Source organism: Poromitra crassiceps (genome assembly GCF_964638095.1).
Source record: "Poromitra crassiceps genome assembly, chromosome: 10".
Classification (NCBI taxonomy): Eukaryota; Metazoa; Chordata; class Actinopteri; order Beryciformes; family Melamphaidae; genus Poromitra; species Poromitra crassiceps.
In genome coordinates, this window is record NC_139631.1 from 15344458 (window position 1) to 15359457 (window position 15000).

Below are 15000 nucleotides of genomic sequence, written 5' to 3' on the forward strand. Positions count from 1 at the left end.
GTCCTCCATTGTTTGCCCTCTCCTCTCTCAGTTCCCCCACCAGTGAATGGAAGGAGTGTCCAGAATATCACCACTCAAAGAGGGAATGCTTTTTTGACAGCAACTACACATCCATCTGGATCCCCTACTGCGTGCAGCTGCGCACCAACAACAACATCACATACTTCGACGAGGATGACTGCTTCCTTGTGGAGAATATCGGTTAGTGGCCAAGTCCGGATCCGGGGGATTTCAGAGTCCGTGTCCTCGTTTCCCCTCATCAAAATGTCCCATGCATTTTTTGCCACCCATGTCTTTGGACTCGCCGCCATCATGATCCATGTTCTAGATGTGCTGAAAAAGTAGCGTTGGAAATAGTGTAAGGCTGGGCGATAATTCGATATTATTGTTTATCGTCTTTCAGTGGAAACATATCATGATGATATGAAGATATTTTAATATCGTGATACACATTTTGGCTGTCTAAATTGATGATGACAAGCAGAGTTTCCTTTAAAATCTGTTAAAATGAGGTATGGTAGACTAGAAATATTATTTGAATATTTCTGTTTTGTTTGACATCACATCTATTAACATTACCATTCGGTTCAATGGGATTATTTAACGTGATTTTGCATACATGATATATTTTGATATTGAGAAAAAAAATCTTATTATCAGGATTTCAACCATATCGCCCAGCCCTACAATGGCAGTATTGGAGATTGAGGATTTTTGCAGGATGCTGACGAGATTGATTCATATACAGGGAAACAAAGCCAAATGGGTTGTATGATAAACTGCTTGCATAGCGGGGAAAGGAAATGCCACTTGCTGCTGCATATCAGCTCAACCAGACCCGCAAATGTCACATGCTTGTCAATATCACAGCAAGTGTCAGATAATGAAGACATGGTCCCAGCGTTTAGATGGTAAATATTGGAAGATCTAATGGTCTTTATATGCATCATGTACCAACTTACATTCATAGATAACAGTGGGATGCTGTCTTCTCCACTACTGGACATACGTAGGTATAGGGGAAATTAACACAATATGAAAAAAGTATAAAGTGTGTAGTAAATGTGAAGCAAAACACTGAATTGATGTTCATGATTAATTGTTAATGTTTATGATTATGATTACAATGATTATTTAGCAGAATTTCATTTTAGTTTAGTTTAGCTTAGCTTATTAGTAAGTACTAGTTCGATTTTTTAAGGGGAGACCCAGCAGTAACACATGCAGTTACAGACAAAACTACATTGATTAATAGATCCAAAGTCCAACGCGGCAACGCCATTAGCCAGTAAATGGTACTTCAAGGGGAAATATCAAAGAGAGAGAAAAACAAGAGTACACAAGGGATACTATTCAAATCATTTAGCTCTGTGGGCTGAGATGCACCAGAGAGGCATATTACATTAGTGACTGCAGTACATCTGTATATTCTTTGAAATTCACCAGTGACTAATGCAATATATATATATCTCCTTTGGTGGGCACTTTTATCCAAAGTGCCTTGCATTATCAAATGCATTCAAAGCCCTTTTTAAAGCCAAAAGAATGTATGTCAAATCACCACATGCTGTCTGTCTCTTGTTGGTTCGAGCTCTGTGAACCTTGTCCTTGTTTCCCGGCAGTGCGTCCCGACCCCCCCGTGGCCCTGAACTGGACCCTGCTGAACATGAGTCCTTCCAGGCTGCTGTACGACGTCATGATCCACTGGGAGCCGCCGCCCACCGCAGACGTCGGGATGGGATGGATCCGTGTGGAGTACCAGATCCAGTACAAGGGGAGAAACAGCACAGAGTGGGAAGCAGTGAGTCTGTCTCTCTTTCAACACACACACACGTGCGCGCACATGCACGCACGCACGCGCACACACACACACACACACACACACACACACACACACACACACACACACACACACACACACACACACACACACACACACACACACACACACACACACACCTCCCTCTCCATCTATCTCTTTTCTGCACACACACACACACACACACACACACACACACACACACACACACATTTTTCTGCACACACACACACTTGCACAAACACAGATATGGACACCCGAGTTCACACACTCTTGAAAGTAACTTGGAAGCAGGTCACAGAGGCACAGTGTCATGTTTCTCTGCCCCCTCCCCCTAAACTCATGTAGCACACACACACACACACACACACACACACACACACACACACAGCGTTCCCTAGTGAAGGAAGGAGGTGAGGGATTTGAGGGTCAGAGCGGCCATGGGACCTCTCACAGGCTCATAGTCATTACAGCTCAACTGGTCACACTGGAACTGTCTTTAAAGGACAATTTCACCTAAAAACAATGCTGAGTTATTTTGCACATGATCTCACACATATCCAAAGACTGTAAACTGTTTTTCTGTCATTCGTTTAGTTTGACAGTTATTGAGAGTTTATTTGAGTCAAGTTGTGAAACAGTGATGTCATTCGTACACAAAAAAAATTATTTTATTTTTTATTTAGCCTTTATTTATAAAGGGAAGCACTTGAGAGCGAACTCTCATTTCCAAGAGCACCCTGTTACAAAAGAACATATACAGGAGTTACAGACAGACAAGATTACAAAATTCACAATCAAGCAGCTAGGGAAGGGTAATTAAGTACAATAATATATAACACAAGCAAATACAATAAAAAGTCCCTGCTGAGAGAACATTAGGTAAAACATGAGCATTCCTCCTGTAGGGTGCTCTGTGAGAGCTTCAAAGGAGACAAAGTGGTCCAATTTCAATATGTTCTGAAGACTGTTCCATTTGTCTGGGGCATAATAAGAAAAGGCAGTCTTGCCTTGCTCCGACCTCACACGCGGAGTAAACAGTCTGATGTGAGAACGTGAGCGTGTTTGATGACTTATGTTGATATGGGTGAGGAGTGAGGACAGGTACAAGGGGAGCTTTCCGGTTAGAGCTTTATAGATGAACAATAAGCAGTGTTGCTCTCTTCAAACCGTCAGGGAGGGCCAACCTACCTTATTCTATAAAGTGCAATGATGTGTACGAAAGCCGTCACCTGTGATGAAACGCAGAGCACTGTGGTATAAATGACATCACTGGTCCATCAACTGTCAAACTAAATTAATGTCTGCACAACTGTTTTCAGTTTCTGGATATGCGTGAGATCATGTGCAAAATAATTCAGCATTGTTTTTAGCTGAAGTTCTGCTTTAAATCCTTCAAGCACAACAGCCTCTCCTTCAACTAATGTATCTGAAATGCCTCCCCGACTGCACCTTTGAAAAGGACACGGTTACAGTTACCAAAAAATACACTTCTACGTTTTGGCACCTCATTTAGCTCCAGTCAAATGTCTCTAACTCTCTGCCATTCACTCTCTCTCTCTCTCTCTCTCTCTCTCTCTCTCCTCTCTCTCTCTCTCTCTCTCTCTCTCTCTCTCTCTCTCTCTCAGTTGGACATGCAGGGCAGTACCAAGCAGTCGATCTATGGTCTGCACATAGGAGAAGAGTATGAGGTGCACATCCGCTGCAGGATGAAGGCCTTCAAAAAGTTTGGAGAATTCAGCGAGTCCATCTTCATTCAAATGAGTGAGATCCCCAGCACAGGTAAGATCAGCGTGGCTCATATTAATCAGTTGTTTGATGATGATGATGACGCTGATGGTGATGGCGATAATGATGATGATGATGATGATGATGATGATGGTGGTGGTGGGTTCTGCTCCTTATTCTGTTTCAGAGTCCGCATTGCCAGTTACACTGCTTCTCGTTTTTGGGATTGTGGGCACCCTCATTCTCATCGTGCTGATCTTCATTTCTCAGCAGCACAGGTGAAAACAGACTCTCAGATGATGAGAAGAATATAATTTCTCTCTCTCTCTCCTCTCTGTGTCTCTCACTTTCAAACACACACACACACACATACACACACACACACACACACACACACACACACACACACCATATTGATGACTGTTAAGAGTTTATCTTCATCATGTCCTCCTCCTCTCCCTCTTCTCAGATTAATGGTGATTCTGTTGCCACCGGTTCCTGCACCCAAAATTAAAGGCATAGATCCAGAGATGCTAAAGGTGACTGACTGTTATTATGCTGCATTTTATCTTTTTCCTTTCCCCCCCTTCAATACTATGTTTATTGGATTTTTGTTCATTTTAATCAACATGACAAACATTCACAAACATCCCCCCCCCTGCCCCCCCAAAAAGGTATGAAAAAAAAAAGAAAGAAACCCTCCCGCCCATTCCCAATAACAACATTCTTGGTACAAAGACAAACTTAAACTTAACAAACATAATATCAAATATAAAACAAGTAATTATAGGTACAGGAAAAACATACATATTCAAGTATACAGGTGTGCTGCTGGGGACCCAAAAAGCAAAGGATTTCGTGCAATTTGAGCTATGTATGTATGTATGTATGTATGTATGTATGTATGTATATATATATATATATATATGTATATATATATGTATATATATATACATGGATGTGTTCAGCTCTTCGTGTGTGTGCTTGTGTTTGGAGTAATGTGCGAGAAGAGAAATTGTAAACATAAATAATTCACAGCAGCCAACACAGCCAATATATATATATATATATATATATATATATATATATATATATATATATATATATATATATATATCCAAACACAAGCACACACACGAAGAGCTGAACACATCCACTGTATATTCACACACAAACGCGTTTTATGTATATATGTATATGTATATATATATTATATAATATATATATACATACATACATACATACATACATACATACATACATACATACATAAAACGCGTTTGTGAATATAGAGTAGATGTGTTCAGCTCTTCGTGTGTGTGCTTGTGTTTGGAGTAATGTGCAAGAAGAGAAATTGTAAACATAAATAATTCACGGCAGCCAACACAGCCAATTTGGAGCTGCTCATTGGGCAAAGTGATGATATAAGGTGTTGTGTAACCATTGTTTTCTAATCACACATCCGGTGTGATTGTGATGAAAAACAGACACTGTTGCTTTTCTCCTGACGTACATGTAAACAAGGCCAGGAGGGCCATTGAGGCGTAAGAACAGGTGAAGAGGGCCTTGCGTCATCATTGTGTTGTGGTGGGCGTGTTATTGCCATGTGGGATGTATTTAACCGGCCGACAATAACAAGACCCTCAGAGAAGCTGTTCATCTATTGTTGAATCAAATGTATTGTGTAAGTATTGTTGAGATTTGTATTTATTTTTTCCATTATTATGACTAAACCACACTTGTACACACTCATACACACGCAGAAGGGGAAGCTGGAGGAGCTGAATTTCATCCTGAGTGGTGGTGGTATGGGCAGCCTCCTGCCTTCCTACGCCACAGACTTCTACGCGGACGAGCCCTGGGTGGAGTTCATCGAGGTGGACGCGGAGGATGCAGATCCGGGCGAGAAGGAGGGCGACCAGGGCTCAGACACCCAGCGGCTCCTGGGCCTATCCCAGCCCAGTAGCCAGCACACACACATGGGCTGCTCCCGTGCCCTCAGGTACTGCAGAGTTTCTCCGACAAGCCAACCAAGCAGTTGTTTTACCGTTTTACCACCGTAATAAATCAATCCTAAGGTTAGCTATGATAATATGAAGACTGGCTACAAGTCAGTACAAGCATCATTAGATTTCAGACAGTTCTTGTTCTTGTTAAAACATTTTTGTATCCTTATCCTTAAAGGGGGACTTACCCCCCAGATATGTAACAACCCCTCAGATATGTAACAAAACGGCATGCTGCTTGATTTGAAAAAACATATGGGAAAAACTAAGAAATGACGTCTCCTCTTGTCTCACTATACTCTTTGGCTGTGCTCAGCTCAGGATTTTTTTTCCGGAAATCGACGCCATGGCAGTTTTCCCGCAGTTTCCCCAAAACATCACAAGACAAAAAGTTATGAGAGCTACAAAATCTTTATAAATATCAACAACTAGCCAACGCTGGTGGCCTGTATGGAAACAGCGTTACTCAAAATGGTTGAAAGTTATATCAATTTGGTCATTCAGTGGCGAACTAGAAATTGACTCCATTGACTCCCATGTATGTGTATGTAGTCTATCTAAGTATCGTTAAAAGAGCCTGGTGACGCGAGACTCGTTAACGCAGCACAGCACAACAGTCAGGACAAACCCCCCGCTCACAACACGCTCACGTAATCACAATGGGAGATTTCTCTACGTTATTCCCTTGTCCAACTTGTCATATAAACCGCCATGAAGTCCCTTTTTAATTTTCGTTTCTCCCTTTTTCGTGATTCTTGTCAAAAGGTGTAGTCCACCTCTGCGTTTTCCTCTCGAGCGCAGAGCAGAGCTGCAGCAGGGTACTATTGGAACATTCTCCCCCTCCCCCCTCCCTCCTCCTCCTCAGGCTGCTCACAGGCGAAACAGCCTCCTGCCTCCTGCCAGTTCGGCTAGGACGCTCGCCCTCACAAAACAACAACAAACAAACACAAACAAAAATAGCTGGTGTGCGATTTTTCTGCACATTTTCTTCTGAACAATCAGTGTCTGAAATTGGATACAGGATTGCGGGAATCCCGCATCTGTTTGCGCGAACCGCTGCATACGACTGGACAAGCCGCTTGTCACAGACAGGCGGGCAGAGCGTCAGTGCAGCAGCAGCAGCTCAGTAGCCTATAAGTTGGAGAAGAGTGTCACTTCACCATGCCTTCTCCTCCCCGTCAAAAGTGAACCAGAAAAATACATTTTAGGCTGTAGGCTGCTTTTGTGAAAAAGGGGCACAGAAGAGTCCTCCTCTCTCTCTTCTCTCTACACAATCAAAGTGGTTGAGTGGTTCTCAATGTGGGGTCCGGTGACCACCAGTGGTCCTTGAGAGGATTCCAGGATTCTCTGTTATCTCTCAACCTAATATATATGGAATTCTGGACAAAATCATATCTAGGCTACATAAAAAATTTAAAAAAATCAGATTTGCATCTGAGAGACCAAATCTCATCATATGGGGGTCCATTGCCCCAATGTGAACTAAATTAGGGCTCCTTAGTTAGTATGAAAAAGGTTGGGAATGATTTACAGCAACACAATGCCATTTCCTTCCTTTTATGATTATAGTGGCGTTTATTGATAGTATTGTGTTACATAGGAGTTGGTAGGAAAATAACAGTCGATTGTAATCAATTAACAGGTGATTAACAGGTCAAGTGACACAAACAGCCAATGAGCTGTGTGTATTGTAGCACCATATTGGTAGGAAAATGCTTGTGACATCATGGGATTAGGCTTGGAGTTGTGAGGAGCCGGGAAAGGGTACAGGGGGAGTAGGGGAGTTACTATCTTGAACCCCCATAGTCTTTGGGTACAACGTGATGTCAGGTTGTACCACATTTTGTGCAGTTTTGAGGGCAAAAAAAAAGCAGTGTTCAATCCATAGAGGGCACTTATGCAGCTGAAAATGTTACAAATGGTACAATGGTAACAGTTTGGTCTCAAATGTGGAAATTTTGACCAGAATTCTTCACACACCACCCGCAAAGTCATATATATTGGTTAAAAGCTGGAAAAAAGTGTTTTGGGGGTAAGTTACACTTTAATTTTGGTTGGTTGGTAATACCTTCTCTCCCTCTCTTTCTCCCTCTCTCTTCTATCTCTCTCTCCCCCTCTCTTCCTCTGTCTCCCCCTCCCTCACCCTTCTGTCTGTCAGCTTCCCTGATGACGACTCGGGCCGGGCCAGCTGTTACGACCCAGACCTTCCCGACCAAGACCCCCGCACGCTGATGGCTGCCCTGCTGCCAGGCCAGCCCGAGGACATGGAAGACTCTCTGGATGTTCCAGAGAGAGGTCCAGCAGCCCCAGAGAGAGGGGAGAGGCCGCTCATCCACACCCAGCCCGGAGGTCCTCAGACCTGGGTCAACACAGACTTCTATGCCCAGGTCAGCGACGTGATGCCCTCCGGAGGGGTGGTGCTGTCTCCTGGCCAGCAGCTCAGAACCCAGGAGAGCACCTCGGCCACCGAGGAGGAGACGTGGATGAAGGGAATAGAGAACAGAGGTGGTGAGGAGGCTGAGGCCAAGAAAGAAGGGAGGCAAAAAGAGCTGCGCTTTCAGTTGTTGGTGGTGGATCCTGAGGGGAGTGGCTACACGACAGAAAGCAACGCCCGTCAGATTAGCACTCGCCCCACCTCCCCCATGCCCGGCGAGGGGTACCACACGATCCCCCCTCAGCCCGCGGAGAGCAAACCCCGCCAGGAGGCCTTCCTGCCCCCGCCAGCCACAGTGGGGGAATATCAGTCCCCCTACATTCTTCCTGGGTTCCCCCAGTCCCAGTTCCTTGCCCCCGTCTCAGACTACACGGTGGTAGAGGAGGTGGACTGTCAGCACAGCCTTCTCCTCAACCCCCCTCGCCCCCAGTCTCCCCCTCCCTGCCTGCCTCAACATCCCCTCAAGGCCCTACCTGCCATGCCCATAGGGTACATCTCCCCAGACCTGCTGGGGAATCTCTCACCCTGAAATGACTACAAATCCCATAAGGCCTTTGGGTGTTGACCAGGGAGTCCCCTATAGCCACAGACAGCCTGCTTCTACCTGATTCCTGCTGGAAACCAAATAACTTACAGCAAACAGTGTGGATGAGACTGTACTGTTTGTTTTTAATCAGAGGGTGCTGAAAGGGAAGCTCGGAGAGCTTAAAAGCTATATTGTTGCTAAGACACTCACGACTAGAACTTGAGAAGAGTTGCTGATAAAACAAATTGATTTGTGAATTTTGGGAGCAATGAGAAATGATTGCGTCAAGCGACCAATTTAAACGGAGAGATGACTCTGGATGTGCTCCGTCAAGTCATTTGAAGCAGGGGTAGCCAAAAATATACAATCAAAAACCGAATGCACAGTTTCCTGTACCTTGTGCCACACATAAACCAATAATAAGCTGACATTCTCTATTTGCTGACATCCACGAACCACACACAAACAGATCATAAGCTGACATTCTGATTGTAATGAGTGAAAAAGCAACGGTTTGATGCTACATATGCTTTGGATTTCATTATGTCTTTTGGCTAATTGTATATTGTTGAAGTCTTAATCTTACAGAAAGAAAGCTGATGTCAATGTGTGATTGACTGGGAGAAGACAAGCACATTATAATCACGTTCTTCACACCACACATCTTTCATATGTCTTTGACACCTCTTGCTGGCGGAGGTGTTGCGTCGGCCTGCGCTTCTCCCAACAAAGAGTTACACAGAGAGGAGTCCGGCTGTTATTCTGTCACTCACTTAATTGTCGCCTTACTATGCTTGGTGGCCTTTTTTATATTCTTACCTTATCTTATTATTTGTTATCTCACCAAGTCATCTTATTGGTGCCTCACCAGGGATATCTTTTTATATCAAAGGCATTAGTTAAAGGAAAAATCCACCCTAAAACGCTGACACTTTTTCCTAGACTCACTATTTTGCAACAATGACACAGGAAGAAATCCATTGTAGAAGAGGAAGAGATACAAATCTCTCCACAGCCCAGAAGCCTCCATTGTCCACAATGCAATGGGGCGCAACTCTCACTTTTCTCACCTGGAAACTAGCGGAGGGAAAGTGGATACAACAAAAAGGTATAATACAGCACTTCATCACAAAATAACTCCTGGGATGCATTGAACTGTTCTCAGATTGATGTCACACAACAGTGTAAGAGTATCGAAGGGTGGAATTTTCCTTTCCTGTCTCTCCTCACAATGAGTTCAATGAGTTTATTTATTTTCATATTTTTTTCTTACAAGCATGCTGAGAATAATCTGTTATTTATAGTGATGCCCTGTGGCTCGTGGTTTTCACATACTGTACATTCACAACTGGGAGCTGCTTAGTATTCTCCAGTCTTGTGCTGTTGTAGTTGAGCACCTCCAAAGGGGATGGATTAAGTGCCTTGCTCAAGGGCACACTCATGGTAGATATGTCTGGAATTGCGAATGGAGGATGGAGGCCCTCCCAGACCGACACCCAGCAGTTTAGAGAAAGCAGGTGTTACAGGTGCATTGCATCTTATAACAGTAGCCAAGTCTCGCCTTCATAAACCCACAAAGAATGAGTCACTTAATTAAATTGCGACCCTAATTAGCAAGCTTACTACCCTTTTCGCCTTGCATTGTTATTGCAGGTACAGTAATGGAAACGTGTTGAAACTATGTAACCACCTAGACATTTTTCTGTCTGACACTTTCTATCTGCCAAGTACAGCGTGCTTATGAACTGTGTGCAATGCATCACCGTGTTATTGGCTCGCTCTTTCTGTGATAAGGTATGCTTAGCTAATTACTGTAGGTCATGTGTATATATGCATAACTAAATAGGCAGACGTGAATTGAATTTAAAGCCTCTCTCTGCATAACTCCACTATTACTGTAAAAACCACCACATGCATGAACACACACACACACACACACACACACACAATCAGACAAGTAACTAAAACAGTGAAAACAGTTGCCTTAATAAAGACCAGAAAATGTCCCTTTCTAAAATAGCCATATGAGCATATCATCTATGAAATTAGTTAAAAGTTTGAGAATTTTGCTAGGCCCCCAGACCATGAGTTGCATGTTTCAGACCATGCTTGCGCAAAGTTGGCCGCACATGGAGATCTAGAATTTGAAACAGAAAACCTAAAACGGGGCTACAATAGTACTAAAAGTCCTCAAGTTCCTTTCTCGAATAAATTGTTGGTCTGACATACAAACAGATGTGAGAATTTCTCCACCCAAAACCTGAAGATCCGATACAATATATCTATATGTGTATTTAAGCATGTAATAGAGACTGTGACACTATTTTGATCAGATTTAGATGTAACTGTCACACACGTAAAATTTGACTAGTTTTTCTCCAAGAGTACCCCAATGGAAATGAGTAGGATTAGGGATTAGGAAGTTATTTTCAGGCAGAATCTGTTTCTTAATCAGTTAATTTATAGTGTAAGCCTGACCTTTGGTACACTGACAATAAGCTTTAATGGCATCCAGAATGTGTCAAGAGATAACAGAGGAGAGCCTTTGTCACGGTTATAGGTTCCTTGCATCTCTTCTACCTGTGAAGTATACCATAATGGACAATATGGACTTTGACAATATGCCTGCCACACAAACACATCAGCATACTATACCATACACGATAAGCTATTTCAATAGAGGCTGCTCATCAGGTGAGCAAGGTTATGTGTGATACAACACAATGGGTTTTCATCGGAGCAACTCTGAATGAGTCAGAGGCATTGTGCTTGTAGAGCATCAAGGCAGCTTTCGAACGAGCGCATCTAACATCTAACCATAAACACAACAGAATTCACAGTGCAAAGGAAACAGAATGATGTTGATTTGGACTCATCCTTGAGATAAGCAGGCTATAATGACATGGATTGAATAGGTCCTTTGTATCAGACAATCCCAGTACATCAGAGAAATGAAGATTGAAAAAGCAAGCGCCATAAAATGACACAATTTTCAATGTGAATATGATGATAAGAATATATATATGTGCCATTCTCTCTCTCTCTCTCTCTCTCTCTCTCTCTCTCTCAAAGAGCTCAGTGTTCTGTTGCTGCTGCCTAGTGCTGATGATACCAGCAAGTCAATGCTGTTCCACAAATGTCTTAATATATTGACTATAGTGCTGTAAAGTTACACGTATATATTTTGTATGTCATCATTGTTACTAATCAGAATGTATTGCTGCTCGGTACATGTATTTTTCCTGCATTCAGCCTTACTGTGGTGGGGGAGGGTTATTCAAGAGAGTGCAAGATTCACTGTATTGTGTACGAGTGAAAATGTGCTGTGATACAAAGATAATTTCAGATTTTCTTTCTTTTTTCTTTTTCCTCTTTCCTCTTTTTTAACAATGTGATACTGATATTTGATTTGGCAATGGTTTATGGCCTATACATGAAATTGGAGCAAATTATTGGCCCAATTATCAGTTTTAATCAACAGCAAGAGGACGATTTTGCTCAAAAAGAGAGACAATGGTGTCGCCTAATCAATGAGCCACCATTTAGCATTGGTGGTAGCATAATCATGCTACTGATCATGTGACTAATCAACAGAAAAGCAAAGCATGTAATTCTGATTGATCCTATAGGCCAGACTGCTGACGGTCACAGGCAAATATTACTATCACATGAAAAATTCAGCAATTATCCTTTGAAAGTGTAACACCTCCTGAAGCCTCTCTGTGTATATGAAGGAAAAGCACTATTAAAGAGGACATGAAACATTTCATCATATGACCCTAGTTCATCTGCATTTCCTCAGACAAGACAGGACACTGCTTTCAAGTCTGAAATGTATTTGCTAGAAAGATGAAGAACATTTCACCTTTTCGCCAACTAGGGCGCTGCTAGATGATGTCAGTAGTACAGTAGTACAGTACGTGTAAAGTCTTTCTAGCAAATCAAAGTTTCAGAAGCAAAAAAAAAAAAGCAGTGTCCTGTCTTGTCTGAGGTGAAATGCAAATGAACTAGAGTCATACTGTATGAACAAATGCTTCATGTCCTCTTTCTATTTCAGTTGTACATTGGTGATTGTGAATGTGTGCAAACTGGTGTATGCAATGCAATTATGCTATTGTTGCATAGTAGTAAAAAGTTGTTTAGTCTCTGAAATTAAAGGCGAGTCTTTTAAAGGCGAGACATGGCAGGTGAAAAGGGTAAAATGGCCATTTCCCTTTCTCATACTCTGAGCCAGAAATCTCCACTTCGTTAGCACTTACATACACCAATTTTCTAGGCTGGTAAACCAGCCGGTCCAATTTTACAATTTATTCCTATCTATATTCTGAAAGTTTTTAGAGAGGGGTTTTGGTTATACAGGTATATTCATAGCCTGTTTTATATAACATTTTATTCCTTTTTGTGAGTGTCTGATTTATGGAGTGATAAAAAGAGATATCCAAAATTCACTCTAATATGTCAGCAAAATGAAACAAGAATTTTGAACCTGGCTTCATCCAATGTTCAGATTTCTTTTCTGGAAATGTATGCAAATTGGCACATATTTTAAGTAGACAATACCTCATTTGCACATTTAAATATTACATTTCAGAAAACTTGTAATACAAAGTTGACCCTATTCACCTGTAGTGTCTCACATTAAAGGTTACAGAGAGGAAGAGGGGAGCTTTATGTTCAGGCTTACTATACTGTTGTTTACTATGTTGTGTCTGCAAGTTTTATGCCAGTTCACAGTAAGCCCATTCTTAATGTAGTGTAAAGGTTTGCAACTATTCTTTCAAGCTTATGAATTACAGACACTTTCAAGCAAGCACTTTGTACACATATATCTGACGTTTAACAAGTATTCAGATGTATCTCAGACTAAAACAAGTCTCTCAATTTCCTATTATAGAACCTTCAATAACAAGCTTCAATAAGCTTTGATGCTGTTCTACAAAGTTTGTGTTCACAGAACATAACATACACTACCAGATTGATAGAGAAACGTACTGTAATGGAGTATTTCATATTCATGGAATTTATAAATACATAGAGCAGATAGATCTAGTCTACTATGAAGACATATCAATGCATTGAAACTATAGGCTGAGTGAAGTAGTTATGTTGTACAGTAACTTCACACTCTCGAATTTGTCCCAATATGTGATTTCAGTATTTTGTCACTGACAAATGTGTTTGACAGGGCAATGGTGGTTCTTAATGATGTGTTTTGGCCTCTAGCTGCTTGATTTTGCGGCGGTTCGAGGGTGAATTTTGTCACTCTATTTAGCCTGGGAATATTCTTGATTGCTGGAATTTGTCTTGGTTGTAATTCTTCATCAGTCAAGTGTATTCAGCCAGACATTTGTCAGCTTGTTGGGGGAATATTGTCATTCTTGCCTTGAGTCCAGCAGTATACAGCTTGGTGTTCCATAATTGAGGTCAGTGGCTCCAAACTCTTTACTCTTATCTTTTTCTTCATCCATCTCCATCCATCTTCAACCGTTTATCCGGGGTCTGGTCGTGGAGGTAGTAGTTCCAGCAGGGGACCCCAAACTTCCCTTTCCCTGGCCACATCAGCCAACTCTGACTGGGGGATCCCGAGGCGTTCCCAGGCCAGCGTGGAGATATCTCCACCTAGGCCTCGGTCTGCCCCGTGGTCTCCTCCCTGCTGGACGTGCCTGGAACACCTCCCTATGGAGGCGACCAGGTGGCATCCTTACCAGATGCCCGAACCACCTCAACTGGCTCCTTTCTACACAAAGGAGCAGTGGCTCTACTCGGATGACTGAGTTTCTCACCTTGTCCCAAAGGGAGATGCCAGCCACCCTCCTGAGAAAACCCATTTCGGCCGCTTGTATCCGCGATCTTGTTCTTTCGGTCATGACCCATCCTTCATGACTATAGGTGAGAGTAGGAACGAAGCTTTGAACATCAACCACTCTGGTTCGATGTCCCCAACTTCCACAGGGATGCCAGAAAAGCTCCGCCGGATGTGGCAGTTGAAGGTCTTCCGGTCAGGGGCCTCCTCCAGATGTTCCCAGTTCACCCGGCCGCACTACACTACTTTGGGCTTGCCAGGTCTATCCAGAGGCTTCCCCCGCCACCTGACCTAACTCACCACCAGATGGTGATCAGTTGACAGCTCTGCCCCTTTCTTCACCCGAGTGTCGATCATGCAGCCTCAGATCAGATGATACAATAACAAAATTGATCATTGATCTTCGGCCTAGGGTGCTCGTACACTTATGAGCGTCTTTCTGCTCAAACATACAACAGTCAGAGTTTTCTTATCATTTTAATCTCCCTCCCATATCATCAACCCCACCATCTACACCCCGCAACTCCACCTTCTCTGTCCAGAGTGGGAGAGGTAGCATGAGTATCATTTCTCTCAGTGTTTCCCTACAGCATGTTTCTCATGCTATACGACAACATCTAAAGCCAATGGCCTCGCAGCTGTGAATACGCAGCATCAGTTGCCAGAATGCATCAGGTTCATTGT

The 15000-nt window shown here is 42.7% G+C and overlaps 1 protein-coding gene across 1 annotated transcript in view; it reads left to right on the top strand.

The window, feature by feature from the left end:
- The window catches only part of ghra (growth hormone receptor a), a gene marked incomplete at both ends in the record, with an annotated part of 28497 nt that extends 19981 nt beyond the window's left edge, over positions 1–8516 (top strand). Inside the window, 7 exons of the mRNA XM_083644253.1 lie at positions 32–201; positions 1623–1801; positions 3448–3601; positions 3735–3825; positions 4017–4086; positions 5311–5549; positions 7712–8516. Coding sequence (XP_083500379.1) covers positions 32–201; positions 1623–1801; positions 3448–3601; positions 3735–3825; positions 4017–4086; positions 5311–5549; positions 7712–8516 — 1708 coding nt within the window. The remainder of the gene's footprint in view (positions 1–31; positions 202–1622; positions 1802–3447; positions 3602–3734; positions 3826–4016; positions 4087–5310; positions 5550–7711) is intronic.
- Positions 8517–15000: the final 6484 nt, after the last annotated feature.